Source organism: Panthera tigris, chromosome C1 (genome assembly GCF_018350195.1).
Source record: "Panthera tigris isolate Pti1 chromosome C1, P.tigris_Pti1_mat1.1, whole genome shotgun sequence".
Taxonomy (NCBI): Eukaryota; Metazoa; Chordata; class Mammalia; order Carnivora; family Felidae; genus Panthera; species Panthera tigris.
This window is the reverse complement of record NC_056667.1, coordinates 152,504,769-152,531,839: the sequence shown is the minus strand read 5'-3', so window position 1 is coordinate 152,531,839 and position 27,071 is coordinate 152,504,769. Positions and strand designations below refer to the sequence as shown.

The 27,071-nt window shown below is 36.1% G+C and overlaps 1 protein-coding gene across 5 annotated transcripts in view; it reads left to right on the top strand.

Annotated features, from left to right (window-relative positions):
• COBLL1 (cordon-bleu WH2 repeat protein like 1) overlaps positions 1 to 25,852 on the top strand; it is a 168,339-nt gene extending 142,487 nt beyond the window's left edge. For 3 of the 5 annotated variants that reach the window (XM_042994579.1, XM_042994577.1, XM_042994580.1), the window contains 8 exons: positions 1,413 to 1,566; positions 2,048 to 2,122; positions 3,314 to 3,433; positions 8,238 to 8,472; positions 9,692 to 9,786; positions 14,782 to 16,352; positions 18,478 to 18,654; positions 24,543 to 25,852. In XM_042994579.1, coding sequence (XP_042850513.1) covers positions 1,413 to 1,566; positions 2,048 to 2,122; positions 3,314 to 3,433; positions 8,238 to 8,472; positions 9,692 to 9,786; positions 14,782 to 16,352; positions 18,478 to 18,654; positions 24,543 to 24,629 — 2,514 coding nt within the window. In that variant the 3' untranslated portion in view covers positions 24,630 to 25,852. The remainder of the gene's footprint in view (positions 1 to 1,412; positions 1,567 to 2,047; positions 2,123 to 3,313; positions 3,434 to 8,237; positions 8,473 to 9,691; positions 9,787 to 14,781; positions 16,353 to 18,477; positions 18,655 to 24,542) is intronic. The other 2 variants (XM_042994581.1, XM_042994578.1) reach the window with 1 other exon arrangement.
• The last annotated feature ends 1,219 nt before the right edge of the window (positions 25,853 to 27,071 follow it).

The window sequence follows — 27,071 nt, the reverse complement described above, 5'->3', positions numbered from 1 at the left end:
GGAGGAGCTCATTGAAAAGGTGGCATTTGAGAAATGACCTGAAGAAAATGAGGACGTAGCAAGACATCAAATTATCAGAAGAGCATGGCAGGCACAGGAAACAGCCAGGACAACCGCCCGAGGTAGGAACACTCCTGGCACACTTGAGGAGCAGCATGAAGGCCAGTGTGGTTGCAGTGGAGTGGTTGCAATGTGGAGTGTGAGAGAGAAGGGATGTGGATGACTCCAAAGTTACTGGACTGAACAAATGGAGGAATGGCTTACTCTGTATTGAAGCAGAGACTGTGAGAACAGGATTATTTTTGACAGGAGAGTGGAAGGGAGGGATTATCAGCATCTCCGTTTTAGACATGCCTTGGTGGAAATCGCCTTAGACGTTAAGTGGAGATCAGATAGAGGTCCAGGATGGAGATGTAAATTTGGAGTTAATTGGCATATGAATAATACATAAATCCAAGGAAATTGAGGAGATTACCAACAGAGTGAATGTAGAGACTGAAGAAAACACATCCAAGGCCTGAGATGAAAAAGAACCATAAAAGAAAACGGTGTTGGGATCCATGCAGAGTAGGAACGTAGTAATCTGGAATTAAGAAAAAGAGGATTTTAAGAGGGTGGTCAACTTTGTTGAATGCTGCTAACAGGTCAAATAATTGAGTTCTAAGAATTAACCACTAGTTTAGTCGTGGTGGAGGTCCTTGATGACTTTGATGGGAATAGCTTTAATGGATCGAAAGTTGGGAAATACCTGGTTGGAAGGGTTCAAGTGGGAGATGAGAAATTGGAGACAAAAAACTATGAACAACCCTTTAAGCAGGTTAGTTGGAAAGAGTGAGAAGACGTGGCAGTGTGCCAGGAGGCACCCGGCAGCCTGCTGAGGCAGGACTGACTGTCTTAGGGTCTGCTGACAGTCACATGCTGTGAATGTGAGCGTTAGCCATTAGCTGCGTATAGAGTCGGTGACCTCAAATGACCTTGCCTTGGGTAGACATATAAATTTTTGAGATGTTTGTCATGAATACATTAGTACTAAAGCCAAAACAAAACATTAATCAAGCCAGCTGTTTTAATGTACAAATATCCTTCCTTTATCAGCTCTTACTTTACATCCAATGTTTTCTTCATATTTTTCTTTGGAAGCTAGTTTTTAACTAGCTCATAATTGGTTGTTTGTATGCCATGCTCCCATCCCAGCCTAAGTTTCTTGAGAAGGACCATATTTTATTTTACTTTACGTATCAATCTCATAGCTCTGCTCCTGGCACATTGCAGACACTCCATAATGTTTTTGGAATGAATGAGTCTCCTGTTTCATATTGGTATGTGGTGCCTTGGATGTAAAGGTCGGTGTCTTCCTGAAGTTTGCTGTTAATTTCTAAATAGAGATTGTGTCTGGTCATTTTGTTTTCCAGAATCCCTGTGGAGCAGGCATAGTGAGGACCGGCTCGCTGCAGCTCAGTGGTACATCTGTTGGCAACTCATCTTTGAAAAGGACAAAGCGAAAAGCACCTTCCCCACCCTCCAAAATGCCCCTGCCTCTAAGTGATGAAGATAATCATGTGACTGGTAACGTTACTTTTCCCATTAACGTTACATGTGTGTTGTGTCTTGTTTAATACAGACAAGAAAGTGATATAGGTTATAAATCAGGTCTTTTCATTAAATGATAATACTTAAACTTAGGCTTTTAATTAATTTTAATAATACTTAGATAGTCCCTGATTATTCTTACTTAACTACCTTTTTAAAAGCTGCAAGACGACAGGATAAAATGAAAAAAATTGTGCAGCCCCCTGATCCTAAAATTGAGCAGTGATCACTTGTGAATCTGTTCAGAAGGACACTCTCCTCCCAGGGCTGACTACCTGTAGGAAGGGGAATCCATGGAGGTTTTAGTTGTATCAGAGCTGGATAGCGAAATGGCTTCTAACAAAGCCTCAGGGCTCTCTTTCCCTAAAGTATAGAAAAAGAATGAAGTTAACCTACTAAAGACTTGTTCCATTTGTGAGTGTGATTATTTGTAAGGTGTGCCGCTTCTGTCCTCTAGTCCTGCAGGCGGGACGTGCAGTTCCTACAGACAGTGCTGTGGAAGCCAGCTGCCCCGAGGGGCCGTCCAACCCAGGTAGGACACCTTTGCCCCACAGTCATGTGGTACTGACAAAGATCTTTCATGACAGTTGAGGAATGAATCTAGTTATAATGCTCTGCCTGTGAAAGAGATGCAGATGCTTTGACTCTATTTCCCAAATTTTATATTATGAAATGAAAACTTTTCCACCCTGGGTTGAGTATGAAACTGGCAGAACTCAAGACTCCAGTTCTGTGATGGTACCTTAAGAGATTGCCTTATGCAATGTCAGGTTACCCTGTACAGTGTCAAGGGTGTCAATGTCCTTCCCAAGACGAATGACATGTTTTAGTTAGGAACGTACTTTAGTGTGTTCAGAAGAAAACTTACACCAATGTGTAAAGTACCATTCTTTACGCAACTGTTCTGGGTATGAATTCGATATACAAAGTGTCCTCATTTAGTGGTAAAAATTTGTTATCACGAAATATTTTCTGTTGTATGGTCTGATTTTGGATTTCCCAAGTAAATGAAATGCCAGTAAAAATAAAATAATTTGATTGAATGCTGTTTCCTAATGTTTTTAATAGTAGCTATTATAAGAATAAATATGATAACATTTCTTCATTTTTAGACGTAAAGTTAGATACAAATGAATATGAGAGACTAATGTCTAGCCAAAAATAGAATATTACTATGCTATTACTTTAGCATGGGGATAATTTTATAGGTAAGAAAATTACTCAGTATAGCCTTAATTTTTATTATTAAGATTCATAAACACTGCAAAAACTCAGGCGCACCAAATGCTCCTAAATCTTTAATCCTTAGCTGATTTTTAGGAATTTGAGATTTTGACACATCTTATATAAGAATTCTCCTGTCCTCTGTGATTAAAAATATTATCATTATATAACTAGTCATGATTTTTCTTAAGTCCTACCCAGAAAAATATCATTGATACTGTTTGTTCCACAAAGGAAATGTATTAAATAATTTCAAACTATATAAGTGAAATGAGAAGATTCAGAAGTATTAGGAAAAAGATGTGACTGCTATTCAAACTTTGCTTGATATCTATTTCTCTTTCTCTTCCTTTTTTTTTTTTTCTAGTTACCTCTTCTTGATTAATGCGTGGATAATTGTGAGCTAACAAATCTGATTTCTTCGAAATGCTTCTTGTTCTCTGCTTGCCTTAACTCTGTTGTCTAAGTGCCATTTCCACAGATTTTACTTCTTTGGCAGAAGCCCCCCTTGGCCCTGGGCTCCCCGGTCACGAACAGTGCACTGTGCCCAGATCGCCGGATGAAGCCTCTCTCTCGGAGTGCCCTGGAACACCCAAGGCGGCCGTAGCATCTCTGACACGTAGGTGACCAGGCCTTTCTTGCCTGGTGCTTTGTTTGATGCAGAGTAAGATGTAATCACAGAAAAATTTGGTTACTTGGTCATCCCATGTGTAAAAATGCCTCAAAGAAGTAGTAGTTTCCCTCTTTCACTTGAAATTCCATTACAGGTTTAGAGTTTGATGTTTTCCCTGACCGTATAGATGAATAATGCAAGGTGTAAGATGAATAAAATAAGTGGCTTTGGAGGATTTCAGCTTTTCTGCTATTTGGCTCTCTGCTTTTTTGGCAAAACTCTTTAAACTCTGTTGTTTCCAATGTGTAACTGTATGAATATAAAAGTATATATGTATTTTTTTCTTTCTTGAACTACTTTTTTGTTATCTAGGCCTGGCTTATTTTCTGTAGGATTGCTTTCGATTGGGATTTTTAAAGTAAATTATTGGAATTATTTTGTTATTAGATTGCAAAAATTTATAGTCAGGTAATATTTGAATTTCATCATAAATGATTTTATTCAGTTTTTTATTAACTCAGAATGAGTCCTTATTTAAAATTATTTAAAATTAATATATTATCACCTACTGCTTATAGTAATAAAAAATTGTATGGCCAGTTTGGAAAATAGTTTGGCAGGTTTCTAAAAATAAAATTTAAGCGTTGGTTTTCTATATAACTCAGAAATCCCACTCCTAGGTATTTTCCCAGAAGAATGAAAACCTTTCTGCTCACAAAAACATACATGTGAATTATTATAGGATTTTTATTCATAATTGCCAAAAATGAGGAACAACCCAATGTCCCTTAACTGAGGACTGGATAAACTGTGGTCAGTGCAAACATTGGTGATATCACCTACCCATTAAAAGGAATAGATAATACATGCAATGACATGGCTGAATCTAAAATGCATGTAATGATAAAAGGGGGAAGTTAGTCTTAAATGGCTAGATGCTCTATGATTTCAGTTATATAACATTCTTTCAAGGGCAAAACTATAGGGGATAATAGTTGTCAGGGTCTAGGGTTGGGGAAAGGGATGATCACCAAAGGGCATGGGGGATTTTGGAGATGGATGGACTTGTTCTATCTGTGTCTTGATTGTGGTGGTGGTCACTCAACTATATACCTGTATTCATTATAGAACATTTTAATTATCAAAATGAAGCATTCCAAAATGGATCCCCAAAATCATGAATTTTACTGAAGGTAAACTGCATCTCATTTTCTATAAGAGAAAGAAAACTATTCTGGCAGCAACTGCATTAGTGTCTGACAAAGTGAGCGTTTTCTGAATGAATGAATGAATGAATGAATGAATGAATGAATTTTAAAAAAGTAGTTCACCAGAATGGATGTAATATGATTTTATTTTAGCAAAGAGAGATAATTTGTTTATTTTGCCGTTTCAGTCATTTCCAGGAAAAATATGCAAAGTACCCCAAAAGTCGCAGTGAAGTTATAAGCTTTAATAATTTTTTTAGGTTTATTTATTTATTTTGAGAGAGACAGAGACAGTGTCAGTGGGGGAGGGGCAGAGAGAGGGAGAGAGAGAGAGAATCCCAAGCAGGGCTCGGCTCTGTCAGCACAGAGCCTGACGTGGGGCTCAAGTCCACAGTCCATGAGATCATGACCTGAGCCGAAACCAAGAGTCAGATGCTTAACCGACTGAGCCACCAGGTGCCCCTATAAGCTTTAATAATTTAAAAGTAAAATGCTACAAACTTAACAAAAATATGAAAGCTTATGAAAGCTTAGTATTTAAATTTCATTTACACATATTACATTTTGTGAATTTTAAAGAAGTTTTGAATTTTATATTTTGTTTCAGTTTTGCTTTCTTTAGCGGGAATGAAAAACTTAAGATGAAAAATATTCATATCATATAAAGCTAAGAAAAGGTAAAAAATGCAATAGTTAAACTTTAAAAAGATGACTTCTGTAATTTTTTAACATTTATCCTTTGGAAGTTGTTGGATCTTAAAACTTCACAAAGATTTTGAACACTGTATTCTTTGAAAGTGAGTATTCTTCCATTAGAACTTACGAAGCTACAAAACAATAGTTGTGCTACAATATTTGTGGAATTTATTCATTGTTCACACCCCTTACCCAGTCTTTTTCTATTGTGGTCCTAAAATGTGGCCTGATTCATATAATTCTGTTAACACAAAAAAAACTTGATTTATTATTTTTCAAAGCTTGGGGAAATTTGTGCTAGTCACCCAACCAACTCTGAAAGTTCTTTCAGATAATTTGAATTTTTTAAAAAGAATCACTTCCTTTCCTAAGACATTTAAGAATAGGAGTACTCTTCAAGCTATTAAAAAACATATATATTTAAGCAAGCCCATATGACTCTAGCAAGTTATAAAATTTCAGAAAAATAATTTGAGAAGACTTTTGAAACACGTAACTCATTCTTTATACTTCGACTGAGACCCGTTTCTCTTTAAGGGGCCCCATATTTAAGGAAAATTTGTGTGAAATAACTTTTGATGGGCAAGAGAGAAATAGGGATAACAATCAATAATTTGCTAAATGTTACCTCAGTTAATCTAATTTGCAAAAGAACTTATTATATGCCAAGGAGCCATTTATAAAACACATTTGCATCTAAATCAGAACAGCCTTTCATTTTCTCAATACACAGTTTTCAAATTATGTAAATACACTCTTACTACACAGATATGATATGCTGTTTTACATACATAATATTTGTGCATTGGTATCATAATGACTCCTTCACAAATCATAATAAAACAAGATTTGCCAAAATATATTTTTAAAAAATTCACTTAAATTCCTTAATATTTTTTTCTGTTGAGTAATCTTTTTTTAAATTTACAACAAACTGTCATTAAAAGTCTCCATATTTGGGGCACCTGGGCGATTCAGTCGGTTAAGCGTCCAACTCTTGATTTCAGTTCGGGTCATGATCTCACAGTTTATGAGTTTGAGCCCCACATCGGGCTCTGTGCTGACAGAGTGGAGCCTGCTTGGGACTCTCTCTCTCCCTCTTTCTGTACCTCCCCTGCTCGTGCACACTTTCTCTTTCTCTCTCAAATAAATAAACTTTAAAAAATAAAGTTTTTTAAACAGCATAAATAGCAAAATTTTTTGTTGATACTCCTAGAGATAAAATTAAAGACATACATTTTAAATACTTTAAATATTCTTTTTTGTTTTTACGTTTTTTTTTAATGTTTATTTATTTTGAGAGAGACAGAGCGTGAGCAGGGGAGGGGCAGAGAGAGAGGGAGACACAGAATCCGAAGCAGGCTCCAGGCTCTGAGCTGTCAGCACAGAGCCCAATGCAGGACTCGAACTCACAAACCACGAGATCATGACCTGAGCCAAAGTTGACAGCTAAACCGACTGAGCGACCCAGGTGCCCCTAAATATTCTTCTAACATGTTGAAGTTTTTATTAAATTTTGTGGCTGTGCTGATCTCTGTAATCCAATGCTATGCCACCTTTCCTCCCCCTTCTATTGTGGTAAAATTAAAGTTTGTTCAGCTGCTATTATGTAAATGGAAGTGTTAAATTATATTTAAATAAGTGAAGATCCAGAACCTCGTTCTTTAGATTAAATTAACTTTCACAGCTAGTGTGGGCACCAGTTAGGATGTCTCCTCTTTTAGCCTGTTGGCCACTTGTTGTTGGTGCTTAAGGAATAATGATAAAACACATTTTTATACACTGAGATACTAGCCATAGCTTTTGAAAAGAAACACACACACACACAGACACACACACATATTGTTATGGGACAATTTTCCAGATACAGTTAACTGGAGAAGCAGAAGGTGAAAAACATCAGGTATAGTATGCTTCCATTTATATTAGATGAAAAACAAAAAAAGGAAACATGAGTATGTATATCTGCTTGTATGTTCATTATACTTTCCAATACTATATAGGAAAAATCTGTTAAAGGAAATTGCTTCTGAGAATCAAACTGAGAGAATAATTTTCATTGTATAATACTCATTTGTATTTTCAAAAATTTTACCAAGCATCTAAGGCAGTGGCTTTTAACCCTGGTTTTGTATTAGAATCACCTCAGGAACCTTAAAGATTTTGGTTCCCTCCATCAGAGATTCTGGTTTAACAGGCGTGGAAGAGGGGGTGAACATCAGTATTTAAAAAATTTTTTTTAACATTTATTTATTTTTGAGACAGAGCATGAATGGGGGAGGGTGAGAGACAGAGGAAGACACAGAATCTGAAACAGACTCCAGGCTCTGAGCTGTCAGCATAGAGCATGACACAGGGCTCAAACTCGCAAACCACGAGATCATGACCTGAGTTGAAGTCGGACGCTTAACCAACTGAGCCACCCAGGCACCCCTGAACATCAGTATTTTTAAGAGGGACTCAGAGAACTCTCCATTGTAGTGAGAACTGATAACCACTGAGTCAAATTTTTTGGTGTACTTGTAGACAATATAAAAATCTCATGTTCTTTTCGTTTACATTTAGACCTATTGCATAAATGTAACAATCATTTAAATCCAAAGATATATAGATAACTTTCAGATATATAGCTTGAAGTTTGAGTTTAAATAATTTATTTTTTTCTACCATGAATAAAACCTAGAACGATAGCATATTATTTTTAGAATTGTATGTGTCTGAGGTAATCTGATTATATGTTAATTTGATTATTCACCATTAGAAGAGTATTTCACTATTAGTTTTGGATGAGCATTTAAAAGAGTCCATCCAGCTAATTATGATTTTAAAAACTCCTTTCTTGCTAGGATTGCGTAGGAAGAATGAGGCAAATTAATACTCAGGATTATATCTTCGTTTCTTTGTAGCTGGAATAAGCTCTGATCGTAGCCTTGAAGAGATAGATGAAAAGGAAGAACTGAGTGAAGTGCCTAAAGTTGAGGCTGAAAATGTTTCTCTGAAGTCACAAGATATTCCTTTTGGATCTACTGATATAATAAATACACTGAAAAACAATCCTAACTCAGCCCTTGGCAGTGTTACTGGAGAGTCCGCACAAAACTCCAAAGAAGAAAAACAAGAAGCTAGAAACACAGATGGACAGTAAGTAGTAGTCTGTGTGCCAGAAGTGTATGGTTTGTTTAATTAATACTAGTCTCTGAATTATAGATCTGATATTTTAAATACAAATATGGTAGTCCCTTTAGTTTAGGCTCTATTTCACCACCATTATAAGAATATTTATTAATAAAGTATCTATTTGAGGTGCCTGGGTGGCTCAGTTGGTTGAGCGACCAAGTCTTGATTTCAGCTCAAGTCATGATCTCATGGTTCATGGGATAAAGCCTTGTGCTGACAGCGTGGCACCTGCTTGGGATTCTCTCTCTCCCTCTCTCTCTGCCTCTCCCCTGCTTAAACTTTTTTTCAAAAATAAGTAAGCTTTTAGGGCGCTTGGGTGGCTCAGTCAGTTAAGCATCCAACTTCGGCTCAGATCATGATCTCTTGGTTTATGAGTTCAAGCCCCATGTCAGGCTCTCTGCTGACAGCTTGGAGCCAGGAGCCTGCTTCGGATTCCACGTCTCCCTCCCTCTCTATCCCTGTCACTTTTTAATTTTCAGTGAATGCTCCTCCAAGATTTTCACTGATATGTAAAACAATTCTGCATATTAGAGTGTGATGTTAAGTTACTAATATTTTCACAGTCAACTTCGTGATGAAGATAGTGCACTTGCCACTTGATCCTAGGAATTGAAATCTATACTACAGTACACTTGTATTAGAAATGCCACATCATGAATAAAGATGGAATCAAGTAGGCAAAATAAACCATCTTTATCAAAGTTTTACCATAATTTGCATGGGATTGTCTCCAAATTAAACCCTTCTATGACTAAAAAATCCCAGTGAGGTCAGTCCACATCCTGATTTGCCAGAACTTGGCCTGGGCAGATGCAAGATGAAAATGATTAATTTAGTTTTCTTTTTCTTTAAAAGACAAACAGTCAATAATAACAAAAAGACACTGTTTTTAGAAAAGTGTTCATTTTTACCAAGCTTCTTAGATCCTTCTTTGTAATAGGACCTCTCTATGAAAGCTAATGGTTCATAGCAGCATTTCCTCTCAGTTGGATTTTTTTCTTTGCTATTAAATTTCCGGTATTTGGCAGGGGAAAAAAAGATGATTATTTCAGTCCATCTGTCTTTGGAAATTATTGCCTGTTTTCTCATCTGGGGTGTGTGTGTGTGTGTGTGTGTGTGTGTGTGTGTGTGTGTGTGTGTTTAAATAGTATCAATATATGAAATACAATATCCTGTTTTGCAGAGGGCCACGCATTATGGTATATAATGCAAGCAATGAAGAGAGAGTAGTGGACAATGTAAGAAACTTGAAGTCAGTGGGCTCAAACCAGGAAAATGGTGAGTTCTACAAACACTAATAGCCAACATTTTCATAGCACTTACTATGTGCCAAAGGGCCATTCTTAACACTTTATCTATATTAACTCATTTAATCTTGTGGATTAACTTATTTATGGGTCTTATTATTTTTAGTCCCACTTTACGGATGATTGAGCCACAATAATATTATATAACTCACTTGAGTTCCCATAATTAGTAAGTGGTGGACCTTGGATTTGAACTCAGACAGTATTACTTTAACATGTGCTATTAACCATTATGTGAACTACTTTTGTTGTTAAATCTTAGAGGTTGTTTAACCTAGATTTTGGATCTTAAAGATGTGTTCTCTATGCATTTACTTGTGATCTATTTCTCTTATTTCTTTATACCAGCTCCTAAGTCAAACTTGTTTTACTTCATACTCAAGTGGCTTTTACTTGGGTGAAACTTGTCTGCCTGATTTTTAAGGTTGAAACCATCTAATTCTGTATAATACTTACCAGTATTCTGTACCCCCTCAATCAAGATAGTTTCATCTCTTCATTATATTTCACTTAGTTTTATCTTTAGGGCTATGCTCATTCTTTGCAAAAATATGGTTTTCCAACCTAACTTCACCCATTCAACTACTGTCCAAATCCTGCCACTTTACTTACTTTGTTACTTGATTACAAGCCATGTGTTTCTCTGGTCTTGACTCCTCAACCAGATTGGACAGTCTTTTGAACCAGAGAAATTCTATCCGATACTTTAAATTCCTCATGGCACCTAGTGGGATACTGAGATATTGTTAAAATACATACAGTCATTGACTTAAGATTTTTTTGACTTTACGATGGTGCAAAAGTGGTACGCATCCAACGGAAACTACTTTGAATTCTGAAGTTCGGTATTTTCCTAGGCTAGCAATACGCTCCATGACACTCTCTCATGAGGGTGGGCCTCAGCCGCTGCAGCTCCCAGTCAGCCCCATGAGGGTAAACAACCCCTCCACCTGCAACATTCTGCCATTTACTTTCAGCACAGTATTTAATAAATTACATGACATATTCAACACTTTATTATAAAAAAGGCTCTGTGAGAGATGATTTTGCCCAACCGTAGGCTAATGCTTTATGAGCACATTTAAAGTAGTGTAGGTTAAGCTATGATATTCAGTAGCTTAGACGTATTAAATGCATTTGACTTAATGATATTTTCAAGTTATGATGGGTTTATTGGGATGTAACTCCACCACAAGTTAAGGAAGATCTATACTTAACATTGAGTTTCGGAAAAATGATACTACACAAATATAAGATGTAAGGAGTGCACAATGGTATTTTAAGGAAATATGAAGGAGTTGGCTGATGAATTCTCATAGTCCGGTCTGTTATATTAATATACAAAACTAGATGCAGATTTTTAGAAAACATATGGTATATATATTCATATTTGGATAAAATGTGGATTATCCCAGCATCACAAACAGATGGGTAGATATATATTGTTTTACCTATGTGGTATGTGTTGGTTAATTTTTTTTTTTTTAACATTCATTTTTGAGAGACAGAGACAGAGCACGAGTGGGGGAGGGGCAGGGAGAAGACCGGGAGACACAGAATCCGAAGCAGGCTCTGAGCTGTCAGCACAGAGCCTGACTCGGGGCTCAGAATCATGGACTGCGAGATCATGACCTGAGCTGAAGTCAGACGCTTAACTAACTGAGCCACCCAGGTGCATCATGTGTTGGTTAATCTGAATAAGTCTTTTTCCCCGTGGTCAGTACCATCCTGAGATAGAATACTGAGAAGTTCTAAAAGTACATAATTTCCCCTTCCTTTTCCTCTTGATTTAGTTTCTCACAGCATACACTATGATGGTCAGTAGAGTTTTTACTGAGAAATCATGCTGCTTCCTTGTTTTAAAAATGATCATCAAATCATTTTTGCTAAGATTTTGGCATCAAGTTAGTGCTAGGGTCACAGGTGTATTTCTGTAATAATATTTTTCTGTTTGCATTTGATTTGCAATAACCTTGGTCAACTCTGGGTGGGTCCCCCCCCCCATACTTTTTTTTAATTGAATTATATAGGGGACTTTTAAAATAATTTCTATTATCCTTAAAGGAGTTTTAATATCTTTTTCCCTCTTTTTCACCTACCCTGTATATTTGTTTCAGTCATCCTTTTGTCAAATGACTTGTGTTGTAGATGTTGGTATCGGTTTTGAGTAGGGAGAGGACAGGATAGTACAAAATCTACCTTTAACTTCTACTGGCTATCATTGTAAAATGGCCTAACCAGTCATTGACATTTGGTTAGTGTCATTATTAGTATGAGGATGGATTAGCTACTGAGTTCAGCAGTGATTCTAGGTTTCAAGCCCTGTCATTGGTAATAATTGTGAGATTCTGATGAGAAATTCAGAATTAAAAAGCAGTAAAGTAGGTGCGACCCACCAAAAATGTGAAAAATAGACATTTGGAGTTCTAAAACCAATTAGTTAGGGTTTGTTATAGGGAACTGAATTTACAATATATTTTTATGTTGATTTACTTTGTTTTGGAAAATATTTCTATTGTGTAACTGGACTATACCTATACTCACTGGATAATGAGCTACAGTAAAAGAGAAAGAAATACATTTACATTCATTTCCTGGTGCCAGGGAACATTTCTTACATTCTTTTGTGCTCATAGCAGTGTTGACAATAGTACTTTTCATGTAGACGTTAAAAATACTTGTGAAGTAATAAGAACCTAGGCAGAAATGTGCCTTTTCAATGATTTTTAATCAAATGTGTTTTTACTCACAAAAGCTAATAATTATTAGTCTTTGAGAAGTCACTTGTATAGACAATAAATATTCTGATAATCAGTTGCATTTTTTAGGAAGAATAAAAATGAATTCCATTTAAAAATTAGCTATTTAATATAAGAACCTTGCAACATAATAGAAAATATTACTACCATGACCAAAAAATCATGCAATTAGGTAGGGTGTAAAAATATGAAGGTATTTTTTTTAAGTTTATTTATTTATTTTGAGAGAGACAGTGGGAGGGCAGGCGAGAGAGAGGGAGAGAGAGAATCCCAAGCAGGCTCTGCACTATTAGCTCAGAGCCTGACATAGGACTCAAACCTGCGAACCACAAGATCATGACCTGACTTGAAATAAAGAGTCAGGTGCTTACCTGACTGAGCCATCCAGTCCCCTAATATATTTTTAAAAGTTGTTCTGTTGGTGGAAATGCAAACTGGTGCAGCCACTCTGGAAAACAGTGTGGAGGTTCCTCAAAAAATTACAAATAGATCTACCCTATGACCCGGGAATAGCACTGCTAGGAATTTACCCAAGGGATACAGGAGTGCTGATGCGTAGGGTTGATGGGGGGTGAGAAGGAGGGGAAAGTGGGTGATGGGCATTGAGGAGGGCCCCCACTGGGATGAGTACTGGGTGTTGTATGGAAACCAATTTGACAATAAATTTCATATAAAAAATTTTTTAAAAAGTAAATAAAAGTTGTGTGTATACAGGAGTGGCTGCATGGCTCAGTCGATTAAGCATCCAGCTCTTGGTTTCATCTCAGGTCATGATCTCACAGTTTGAGAGTTCAAGTCCCGTATCAGGCTCTGTGTTGACAGTTTGGAGGCTGCTTGGAATTCTCTCTCTCTCTCCCTCTCCCTCTGCCCCTCTGCCCTTCCCCACCCCTCATACATAAATAAACTTAGAAAGTATACAAATTTACCTGGCAACATGATATTTTTTTTGCATGCATATTTTTCTTTTTTAACAGAACTATTCAGAATAGCTTATGACATTTTAGGCAGTGAAACTGTTCATTATCTTATAAGTAAAAGTGAGTGATGATACAACTCTAGAGAAATACTTGACATCCTTTCGCGATTTGACTCCCAAGGCTCACATTTCACTTGCGCTGTATGAACTGCTGCCCTATCTGGAAGGGGAAGCCACTAAGGATTTTGAAGATGAGGGTTAGTCGGTCATTCAGAAGAAATGATTCTTCTGGGCATTTGATTACAGGAGCCCAGTATATAAATCACTTCCCTGAGGACCAGAACACATAGCGCGCACCCATAAACCTGTGTTTCCTTCCAGATGCCTCATTCCAATTCTTTGCCATCGTGTTGCTGGCTGGCAGCTGTTGCTTGTTAACCTAGACACTGGCAAGTGATTTTTGCTTTCAGGAGATCTGAATTAGAATTAAGAGGAAAAGTAGTGCAGGGGAGAGAGAGGCTGCTTTCTCTACTGGGACTCTGACATGAGAATTTTTCTCAGAGAAAAATCAGAGCGCACGTGATTGTTTTTCTGTAGTTGAAATCACCCATATTATGACTGAAAACAAAGTCTTTATCAAGGATGCCTAATTACCAAGACAGTCAACTGAGAATTTGTTTTTACTTCAACTCTTAAAGGTAATGTTACTATTGTTTGCCTTAATTAAAACTGGTAACATTCACTGGGCTTGTTTCCCTTTTGATGTAAGGTGTGAAATAGAAATACACTAGGGGTTATAGAAAAGACAGAGTCAAAATAGGAAACAAAAAAAAGGAAAAACATCTTGGAATTTGTCAATTTCTATTGTCATTCTTAACATTAACTGAAATATGAAGTCTACCTATCAGGAGAAACATAGCTGTCTTCCATGGACTGCTTGTTCTGGGCAATATCGTCTCCTATTTGGCATGTTATATAAATGCCATATAAAATATAATACAAGTTTTTACCTTTGTACATCTGAGCAAACTGAGGCTCAAAGGGGTTAGGTTACATGGTGAGGCCACACAGACTGTAGTCAGTCAAGCCGGGTTCTAGCCTCTGATTTTTATGATACCAAAGCCCATGATTTTCCTTCCTAATGCTATTACTTGCTTTTGTATAATTAGCTGAAAATTACCTGTAGAATCCAAACCAACCTACTTCAGTTTGGGGGAGGCAGACATTGAAAACTTGAGTTTTTTTTTCTAGTTTTTTCATACATTTAACTTGACAATATTTTTTCCCTTAGTAGATCAAAATGAAATAATTGTCATTCCAACGGACACAGAAAAGAATATGAAAAATGGAGTGAGGATAACAGAAATCAATGTGGGAGGTGTTGCCAAAAATAACAGTGTGGACATGGGAGCTGACAGACTATCAAACTATCAGGCACATAAAACTGATACTGCTGAAAGTTACAAGGAAAATCATCTAGCTCCATCATTAGTAGCAGGCCAAAAACTGAATCAACCCAGTGAGGAAAAGACAAAAATGCAAGATGCGGCGATTCAGACAAACCCTTCCTCTGACAGTTTTGAGGGGAATCACCAAGGCCATCATTTGTCTAATTTCAAAGTTAATGAGAGTGTGCAAACTCCAAGTAACAGTAAATCAACTCAACCCTCATCTCTAAGTCCCCAGGATTCTGCTGTAGATGCCTCAAGGAAATTCAGGAGTCAGGGCCCCCTAAACGTACATTCAGAGAATCAACTCACCATAAAAGATCCAGTTTGTGCACGTGGTAATGATGGCCTTTTGCCTTCTGTAGATGGGATTGATAAAAACTCAACTATTTCAAAGAATTATCCACTTTATAGACAAGACTATGATCCCAAGCCAAAACCTTCAAATGAAATCACAAGAGAGTACATACCCAAAATTGGAATGACTACTTATAAAATAGTGCCTCCCAAGTCCCTGGAGATACTGAAAAATTGGGAATCAGAAACCACTGGGTATAAAGATGATCACGAGATCCATACTTTAGGAAAAAAGCACACTGGTGAAAATGTGAAAGAAACTGCAATCCAAACAGAAGATCTTGTTATTTCCGACAACCCAAAGGAGCCACAGGCAGACCTTAAACTACAGCCGAGCCCAAGAACAGAGCATCAGGTCCACGGCGTGGAGAACTCACCCTGCATTGCCATGGGGAGTCCTCTGAAACCTACTCCCAGAATGACAAGGGACACTGGCACAGCTCCTTTTGTGCCAAATTTGGAAGATATAAACAATATTTTGGAGTCAAAACTTAAATCTCGGGTTTCAAATCCCCAGACCAAACCAAGTTCTTTTTTCCTACAGATGCAAAAAAGAGTTTCAGGTCACTATGTGACATCTGCAGCTGCCAAAGGTGTCCATGTGGCCCCTAACCCTACTCCAAAAGAACTAATAAAGAAAGAGGGGGAAAGGGAAGTGATACCTCCTCCAGAACAAACTCTTTCTCCCTTAAGTAAAACAACTCCGTCTCTTCCACAGCCCCAGATTAAAAATGCTGATGATAACATCAGCAACCAGAAGCCTACTGAAACCCCTCCACCTCCCATAGCCCCGAGACCTGTTCCTCTTCCTGCGAATCAATTAGCTGCACTAAATCTGAAGACTTTGAGAACTTTTGGTGCACCGAGACCTTACTCGAGCTCTGCTCCCTCACCCTTTGCCCTCGCTGTAGTGAAACGGTCACAGTCTCTCAGCAAAGTGCGCACAGTGTCATGCAGTGAGGGTGCAGCTGCCCGACCTCCACCTGACACAGAAGAGGGGAAGGCTCCTTCTGTAAATAAATTTGTGGGCATCCCACAACTACTTGTGAGTGATAAGGTAACGTGACCTTTTTAAAAATCAGAGGTTCTTATACAACGTGGTTTAAATGGGGGTTAACAAGCATGTTGTATATTTGTGTGTTACTTAACTCTGCATTCATATTAATCTAATGGCAAGCTACCATAGGGAATAAAGAGTAAAAAATACATAACATCTGATTATTTACTCTCAGAATTATTATAATTCATATAACTTGATTGGGTATTACTATATGGTCATTAAATGATTGTATCATTACGAAATATTTTAATTTATTTTTTAAATTTTTTATTAAAATTTGTTTTAATGTTTATTTTTGAGAGAGAGAGAGAGAGACAGAGAACACAAGTGGGGGAGGGGCAGAGAGAGGAGACACAGAATCTGATTCAGGCTCCAGGCTCTTAGCTGTCAGCACAGAGCCCAATGCGGAGCTTGAACTCACAAACCTTGAGATCATGATGATCTGAGTGATCTTAGCCAAAGTCAGATGCTAACCAACTGAGCCACCCAGGTGCCCCTATTTTAATTTAAATTTTCTTTGCCATACATTTGTATATTGTACTAGTTTATAGTTCTGATTCTATTTTCCTGTGTTTTGCTTATCTCAAGTTGTTTATTACTTTTCTGGATGTTATGGTTTATTTTCTACTCTACTTCTACATAATAGCAAAATAGTTTTAATTATATAGAAACATAAGCAGTTAAGACTAGTTAATATAACCAGATACTTCTCAACTATACATTTTCTATCATATATATTCAACCTTAGTTACCAAACATTGACACATATAAATAATTTAAATTGAAACCAGAATTTTCAATCTCAAAATATAATTTTCTTAATTTCACATTTTTGTTAACTTTTCCAGTTATATGTATGTTGACTAAAATATCATTTAACCATTATCTAACCTTAATAATTTACATAAAAGAACATTTATTTAGTGTTTGGTCAACTAAGTGTTATAATTTGCTAGATTCAAATAATATAGTCAAAGGAAAGGATGAAATTTATAGTATGAATTATGATAATCCCCATGCAATTTTTAAAAAATATTTTGTGTACTTTTACCCTGATACTGTTTAAAGAATACTTTCAGATTTGTGTGACAGTTCCAGAAGTATTTTATATTACTTTTTCAAACATTCCTAGAGTAACAGAACATTAACCATATTGCCAAGTAAAGATTTTTCCATAATTTCAAAGCAGTATTCATCTTGAAGAATATTTCTTCATGTATTTTACATTTATGTTTCTTATCTTTGATATAATGTCAGGAAGAGATGTATGATGTAGAGATTAATTCTCCACTTGGGAACAAAGCCTGCGTTTCTTCTTAGAATGGAATACCATTCCTAAACAACAGAGCTTGATTTAGATAATACAGTTTTTGAGTCATTGCCTAAGCTCTGTTTAGCTCATCTTTTGTAAAGATATTTGGCAGTTTAAAAAAGACATTTTTAAGATTATTTGATAATAGTTCCCAGTTAAATTGGTTATTAAATATTCTTTCCTAAGAAGTTTAATTAAATTTTGATTCTTAAATTTGGAAATTCCTAATGTTTTTTAGTCCATGGGCAAAATAAAGAAAACATGGTCATCACTTAGCCCCTGTGACTTCCATTAACACAAAATAAGCTATTACATGTAGCATGGTCCTTAATATCCTTTTATTAGAAGCTATGTTAGATTCAACCAATATAAAATTGTCAATTTGTCCATTCTGTTCTTTCAAAAATGATAATTCGAAAACCTAATATTTTGTAACTTTAAAAATGTGTTATTTTTTTAGCCTATGGAATTTTTTTTTTCTTATTATTTGGCTCTTCTGGCCAACTCCATTGGCAAAAATCAGCATTATTTGACTTAGGGACAGTAAAATTACTAGTGTATTCATAAAACAAAGAGAGGTACCACTTTTCTTCCTTAGCCTCATAAGTTGAAGAGAAGGGAAGGTAATACCCTCATCTTCCAACTGAGCTCGGGCAGCAGAGATAACTCACTGGGGAAGGAAACAGAACTATGTCTAAAACACCAGTGTGGCAAATAGTGATTCTTTAAAAATATACTGATGATGAATTTTTTTTAATGGCCCATTGTTCACTTGGTATTCATATAAATATTTTGCACTTATTTTTATAGGGAAATAACTCTGCACATAATGAACAGAATTCCCAAATACCGTCTCCAACTGACTGCCCATCATTCATTCTTAAGAGACAAAGTTCTTTAACATTCCAAAGCTCTGACCCAGAACAGATCCGACAGAGTTTGCTCACTGCAATCCGTTCTGGAGAGGCTGCTGCCAAATTGAAAAGGGTAAGTTTTCTTTATCAGATGGGTGACAGTGGGTTTATTTTCAACATTGTCAAACTAATACTTAGGGGAAATTGTTTTCTGGCTCTTGCATCTGAATAGGGAGGATGCCAGAAGTTGCTCTTTGATGTCAAGGGTCATTTTTGAAGTATAAGCTGAAAGAGTCCAGAGTCTTACACATACTTAAAAATATGTCCGGTCTATTTTCCACAACATGGGCCAGGTGCAGAACATGGGGTTTGCTCATTATTATATAACTATATATAGAAAGTACCCTGGACTCTTATTTTAATAAATTGTATTAGCATAGCAAGAAAAATTCTTTCAGAAAGAAAATCCCTCCGTAGTCCAGAAAAGCCGCACTAGCAATAGGAACGTGCAAGTTTTCAGTCCTGGCTCCCACGATGATCAAAGTCAACTACCATATGTGGGAGAATGAGGGGGCGGGGGGGCAGGTGGCTTTATAGGTTAAAAAATGTAGGGAAAATCTAGGGAATTTAGATGACACCGAAGGCAGAAAGTCTAGTCTAATAAGGCCCTGCCAAAGTGGCCAGCTCCTCCTTACGGAGATGTAGGAGAACTTCAGGAAGGGAGGTATGCTTCTTTTGGGGAGCAAATGCCAAAAAAACGACACAGGGAATTATTTGAGGTGAGTTTCCTCCCTCTGTTGCTTTCATCCACTCAAAGAAGTCCTACGTGGTGAAGCCTGGAGCCTGGCATCAAAACTTGGACTTTCCAGAGGCTGTAGTCTCCCTAAATGTCTTTCTTGTTCTCCCCTTAGTTGTCTTGGTTGCAAGTTCCTCAACACTCAAGACAAGAAAAGTACTCATTATTCTCCTGACTCCCTAGGCATTTCGTTTTGTGAATTCCTTCTCTAATCATTTTAGAGGCTATTTAGAGAAGAGTAAGAGACTTGTTGAGCAAAGCACTGAGCTCAACAGAAATAAAATCTGCGAAGGGACAGGAATGCTGCAAGGAGAGAAGGAAAAGGGGAGGGCATCTCGGGCACATCTCCAAGGCCAGCCCTGTCTGCGCTCACCATTTTCCTCAGTGTGTTTCAGTGGAGCCATGAGTGACGGCTGTTTTCATGGAGGGCTTGGCGCTCCCATCTGGGCAAACAAGGAGACAGGGCAAAATATTGCCTGCTGTCAGGAGTGGAGGAAACACGAAGGAATAATTCAGGAGATTAGGTTTGAATTTTGTCAAGTATTTGTAGAATCTGAATTTAGGTGCCAGGCAGAAAAAAAAAAAAAAGTTGGTGGTGTTGAGTACTGAAACTGGTATTTCACAGGTCACGACATTTATATTTTTGTGAGGAAATATGCCCACGCAAATAAACTGTACATTTTCACTTAAGAAAATAGTTCTCTTTCTAATCTTGTAAATTAAGGTTCAGTTTCAAGTCAGTCACTTCTGATCTAAAGCTATCTCAATTCTGGGCGCCTGGGTGACTCAGTTGGTAAGGCATCCGACTTCAGCTCAGGTCATGATCTCGCGGTTTGTTAGTTTGAGCCCCACGTAGGACCCTGTGTTGAGAGCTCTGGAGCCTACTTCCAATTCTGTGTCTCCCTTTCTCTCTGTCCCTCCCCTGCTCATGTGCACGCACGCAGTCTCTCGCTCTCTCACTCTCTCAAAAAGAAATAAGCGTTAAAAAAATGTAAAGCTTTCTCAATTCAATATACTTGATAAGCATTTTTTAAGCAAAAAAGTACTAAACATTGTCCTAGATGCTGGGGATACAAAAATGAATAATACGAAGCCTCTGCCTTCTGGGCGTTCACAGCCTGGGACTGAGAAGCAGTGGCACATCAGGTCCACAGGAGAACCAAGTAGCTAGACAGAACATAACTGCAGTGCCTTTTCCTAAGTCCGTGGATATAGTAATCAGTTCCAATGGACTAATTGCAGAAAAGAGTGCATTAAGTTGGGAATGTCTTTTAGGCCAACAGAACTGTACAGGCAAGCAGCTGTGTGCTTGGTGATACGGGCTCTAAATTGGCAGTCTCTTCACTTATAAAACTCTCCTTGCTTCCAGAATGAGCTGGATGTGAATCAGCATAGAAAGCAGGCTCTAAATGATGATCCTATAATTGTATCCTGTTTATAAGTCATTACTTGAGGTTCCATCAAGTCTAAATTTTATCTCTCTCAGTAGGAGATTATCAATAGCCCTGAGTCTTTGTAGTGCCAGTTCCTGAATTTTGTTTAATAAAAATTCCTTAAGTAATCAATTTTTTTTTTTTGCACTAAAAATGAACACAGGGTCTAGTAAAGGTCACGGAACTGACACACTATGATCAGTATTTTCACTTCTAATTATACCCTAAAAAGGTGTGTGTTGTGTACCAGGACACATTTATAAGAATATTCATGAAATATTGTTTGTAATAGCTCTAAGTAAATATAACATTAATATCCAAAAACAGAATAAATAATATATTCAAAGAATGGATTATCAAACAGCAGTAAGTTGGGCAAAGTACACCTAAACACAACAGGGTAAAGACCTATAAAAATATCTATGTGTAAAGTTTGACGGCATGCAAAACTAAATTATGTTATTTAACGATGCATGCGTAGGTGGCAATTATTTTTAAAAGCAAGGAAGTAATTATAAAAATCATGATAGGGTTACTTCCACAGGGAGAGAAAAGGCTTTGCTGGGGTTTGTAGGAGAAGGACAGGCAACACAATTTAAGAGGAAACTAAAAAACTAAGTAATCGAGATAAATGTTATCTTAATGCAAGATTTTTTAAATGTCTAAATGAAAGCAAAAACCTGTGATAAAGAAAATGTCAACATTTTAAATAAAGACAAGATCAGTAGGGAGCTGGAGCTATTCTCTTGGCCTGAGTGGTGGATTATATATACGTTTGTGTTTGTTTCCATCAGGTTGTTTATTTAAGTTCAGTGCACTCTCCTGTACATGTATTGTATTTCAAAAAATATATTGCAAAAGGAAGTAAAAATGGACACCAAAAGGCTCTGATTCCTTGTGATCTTTGCTTAAGTCCCATATTTCTATCCTGTACTGAACATTTCTCCTGGTTTGTTTTAAATTCTAACATTTCTTTTATAGAACAACAGTTATAGTGCCAAATAAAATCTTCAGTGATTTTGACAGTGGGCTTAGATTGTTCATCAGAAAATTGGCTCCAGGTTTGCCTATATTTTGGCACCCAAATGTTCAGTTTAACTCCAGGTACCAACCTGCCTTATGGCTCTGGTTCATACCCGAATAATTAACCTTCATTATAATAATTGGTTCACATTAGAACAATTATCTAGTTGATTGCTCTAGTGTAAATGTAGTCATGAACATGCCATGTTTTTTTTTTCATATTAAGATTTTTTTCCACACCTTACCCCTCTTTGACCCCCATGTAGTCACAGAATTGTCTTGTCTTCCTAGTTTTAATAAATCTAGTTTACTGTTTTATAAAATGTATTTGGCATAAAGATTTATATGTGAATCAGCAGATTGTTTTCAGAGAATATGAGATTAAGTAAACTATGATCATTTACTTGTGTTGATACAAGAACTTTCTGGCTACTTTTGGTTCCTGTTGATGCTTCAGTTACTAAAGGTCATTATACTATTACAAGTAGAATATACGTTTATGAAAATAAAGTGACAAATGGTATTTAGTAGTTGATATTAACCGTTTCCTCAGAATGTAAAATTTATCTTTGGCTCCATAAAAACCTGGAAGGAAGAAAGAAACCAGATAAGTCACCCAGAACTTATGGGATAAGTCGCCCAGAACTTACTGGCATTTTTATTTGTTTAATTGGTCTGCTTTTTACTCATACTTCCTTGTTTGGAATTTGTACAATCCGAGGGCTTCAGGTTGGCAGTTCTTTCCATATATATTAATCAATGACAGTTTTATAGCAAATTTTCCTTACAAGAATAAGAAAACTACAAGAATATTCCTGATATTCTTTAAACTTAAAGTTGAGACAGTCAAATAGTAGATGCTCATATTAGTAAATTCTTTAATGCTCATATTAGTAAATTCTTTAATGTTTAAAAGTTTTTAATCTTTAAAAAAATCTTTATCGTAGGTGTCATATGTTCATTGTTCAAAAAATTCAAGCAACACTCTTTTACTTTATAAATGTTTATAAGAAGTTATTGTATTCCATTCAAGAAATAATTCATTGATCTATACCGTGCCAGGCACGGCATTAAAATAGTCAAGGTTTCTGACCACACAGAATTTATAGACTAGTCTATAATAATGTCTTTTCATGCTTGAAAGTTTAGTATACAAATTTTTAAATATCAAATGAAATACCGTTTCCCCCTAAAGTAATTGCTCGTGATAGATTAAAGTGAAACCTTCCAGACCACTTTTGTAGTATATAAACATATTTAATTTTTCTGTACAAAAATAAACTCCTCTGTAAACCATTCATAAATATCTCTGATGTTTTCCATCTTGTTACACATACACATACACACTATTCTTTTTCAGACTATGGAGTATTTGATTATATGAATGAACCATAGTTTATTTGCTCCTTGTTGGTGGACATTTCACTAGATTCTAGTTTCTCCACTCTATAAATGGTGCTACAGTAAACATCTTTTATTTGTATTAGGGTCATTGGTATGTTTTTTAAATGCTTAAAACAAAATTTGTCTCTTTTTCTTACAAAGAATTATGACCACTGCAAATTTGGCAATAATTACAAAAATAATCCCTACACACTGAAACTTTTCGTGCCAAAGTTACATAATGAAAAGTCGTTACCTGTTTGTTGGCTATATTTGGAAAGGAACCCCACGTGAATACTAAACAAGGTGCAGGAGTTTTCCTTCCCCTGGTGGCAGCTTTTCTTTTAGCTGTTTTAGTGTCAACTACTCTACTCCATCCTGGATTCATAGTGAAGAAAGTTGATTCGTTTCGGTTACCAATCTTTGTTTTAGTAAAAGGCCATGAATGAAGCACTAGGAAATCAAATCCAAACTGAATTTGCCCATTTTATTTTCCCTTTCAGGAACTTACTCTGATGCAAGGCAGAATCTGTGGCCTTTTGTACTCCAGTTCTCTTGTGATAATGTTTGGTTAAGAATCTATTCAAATTATAACTAGACATTAACCATTTTTTAAAAGTATTGTCAAATTTTATGTATAATATTTCAAAATATTATACCTATTTACTATCCAGAATCCAGATGATTTTTTAAAACATTCTTCTAAATGTTAGAATTTCAAGCTATTTAGGAAATTCTTAGTGTATTTCATTCACTTACCATTTGTAAATAGGAGACTTTGCCATAGAATCTTGGAATTTCGGAGTTTATTTATTGGGAGGAAGAAAACTACTTTTCATTCTGCAATTGTTTTGACATAACACTCTTAGATTTGACTTTTTTAGCCCTTCAAATGACAGCATTTTAAAAACCAAAGCTGTATTTTCTTATAAACAAGGAGTACCTGGGGAGGGGAATGTCAAGTTAATATATACCATCAATACAAAAATTCTTTGTGTTGTGGAATTCGCTTTATTTTTCTACATTTTCCAAGGCAGCTTTGAGGAGCCAGAATTAACCTAGCAAAAAATGCTCTTCAACAGCTTGGCCTGCAGTCTGTTTGTGCTCTTGTCCTTTGAGTTGATTTGGTAATTTTGTGAAGGCTAAGATGTGTTAATGGATTATTTAACTTGTTTGTTGTGGAAATAACAACTCTCTCATTTTTAATTTTATGGTAGAGTGAACATTTATTCTTAATCATTTGTGATTTATTGAATACGGAACACTAAATATTATCGCTTACAATTATACAGAAGTTCAAATGTGGTAATTGTTGAAAACTGAAAATTAGAGAGCTTTGCCATTTTCACTTGATGGGTGCAAACTGTGCTTCTTTCTTTCTCTTAGGTTACTGTTCCATCAAATACAATATCTGTGAATGGAAGGTCAAGACTCAGCCATTCCATGTCCCCTGATGCCCAGGATGGCCATTAAATGTGCCCTGTCACAGTGCACTTCACGAACACCGCTATTTCACAGGACAGTGTCATGCTGATGGAGAATGTTGGCCAATGTATATCCAGATGTACACTAATATATTGTCTATTAAAGTGTAAGAATTTGTGCTGTGGCTTTTAATGCCAAAAGAAGAATTACAGAATTTATAAGTTATAATATTTTGGGCCTTTTTTTTTTTTTTTTTTTTTTTTTTGCCTTAAAAGCTGACTATGCTGCTTTAGAACTTTAAGACAAGGTGTTAATGACTTTCATTTTTCTCAAATGAGACATCGTCACCTTTTGTGGATTTCACTTACTGACACATTCTCTACAATGGTGACTTAGACAAAAGAATAAGTTAAGATTCATAGACTTGTATTTGTGTGACACACAAATAGGTAGGCAAATGTAGATCTGACATTTGCTGCCTCAATGTTACAGTTTAATTGGAAATGTTTATAAGTTATATTAAAGTGTATTTTGGCTGAAAGTATGATCTAGAGATCTAAGAATATCAAATAAGTATATTTGGTTCGACAGTTCATTTAAATGATGAATCACTTAGTGTGCAAGCCTTATCTTGTGTGTTCTTTATGTAATTATAAAATCAATGTCAAATTTATGGGAAGCTTATAATATTTTAATATTTTATTAACATGGAACATTTGTTTTTTTAATCTTTAGAACTTAAATTGCACAAGGAACATTTTAAATATTTTTTTTGTATATAATCATGGCATTGTTGTCACACAGATATTATATATTTTATGTGCCAGAAGCCTTAGAAATCGTATGAAAATGTTGGTCTATATTGACAGTTATTTCACATTTGATATGTAGTGAGGAATAGGGGTTAGTATATGTCCATATTGGAGAACTTCAAAGACTACTTGGAGGTTCCAGAAATCTTTGTTTTAATTAAAATAAAATGATAAAGTCATTATGTAGCTCAGATGCTAATATTCTAAATAATATATATATACATTAAAGCTAAAACTATTAAGCCAAACAATGCCTAATTTGTTGGCTTATAACTGTATTGGGGTCTAGAGCTCATTCATGTTCTAGTCCTACTTTAAGAATCTAATTGCTCATTTATTCTCAAAGCTTTGTCAAACAAGTTGATGTTAAGTTGGTTTTCACTAAAGCTCTTGGGATGTCTGCCTCTTTGGACGATATGTTGATTTTTTCAATGTTTAATAAAAGCAAGTTATACGTTTGGTTTGTGTCAACCAGCATATTTATGAATTTCACACGACAACCGTATCTTTATCAGCCAGTAAACAAGTCATAGTAAAACCTATCATTCATCAGGGCTCTCTAGTGTACATGTGAGCCCATACAAACTCCAAAGTGCACAATCTAAGCATCTAACATGCTTAGACTAGTTCCTGATACATGGCAGATACACATTAAATGTTAAATGTTACTGTTATTTCCTTAAATCAGACTTGAAGAGACCCTAATATATGGAAACTTATGTTGTTATAAACCAGTAGGGAAAGGAGTGACTTTTTAAAAAATTGTTTGAATATCCCCTTGGAAAAAAATTAATTCGGATCCCTACTTCAAGTCATAAACAAGTATATTTGAGTTGGATTAAAGACTTTTAAAAGTAATATTTTAAAACTTAAGTGAATATATTCAACATTTTTTCAGACCTTAGCATGGGAAAAATTATTTAAATAAGACACAAAGGGACATTCGTAAAAGATGTAAATTTAAATATATTAAAATTTAAGACACATGCACATTAAGTACTATAAAAGTGAAAACATAAGCCACAAGAATGTTAATATATATATTATACATATAATATATATGCTATAAAAATTCCTAAATCTCATGAAATACTACAATAGAAATATGCACATGCTGCAAAAACAAAAATATTTCTAAATTTTTTTAATGTTTATTTTTGAGAGAGAGAGGCAGAGTGAGAGCGGGGGAAGGACAGAGAGAGACAGAGACACAGAATCTGAAGCAGGCTCCAGCCTCTGAGCTGTCAGCACAAAGCCCAACGTGGGGCTTGAACTCACGAGCTGTGAGATCGTGACCTGAGCCAAAGTTGGACACTTCACCGAATGAGCCACACAGGTGCCCCCACGAAAGGTAGGTTTCTTACAAGAGTGAATCTGAAAGGCCAGAAACATATGGGAAAAATACTGTTCACTACTCAAGGAAGTTTTAGTTAAAAACATGAGGATGTACTATATCACACCCATCAAATTAGCAACAATGTAAGTTTCAAAATAGCAAGTGTTGTCAAGGACAGCAAAGCAGTGGAACTCTCGCTGTTGGTGGGAAAATACACTGGCACAACCATCAAATTTACCATAGCGAATAAAGACTTATTACCATGTTACCTTTAAAAAGTACTTATGCATGTGCATAAGGAGACATGAACAAAAATGGTCATGGCAGCCTTGCGTATAACAG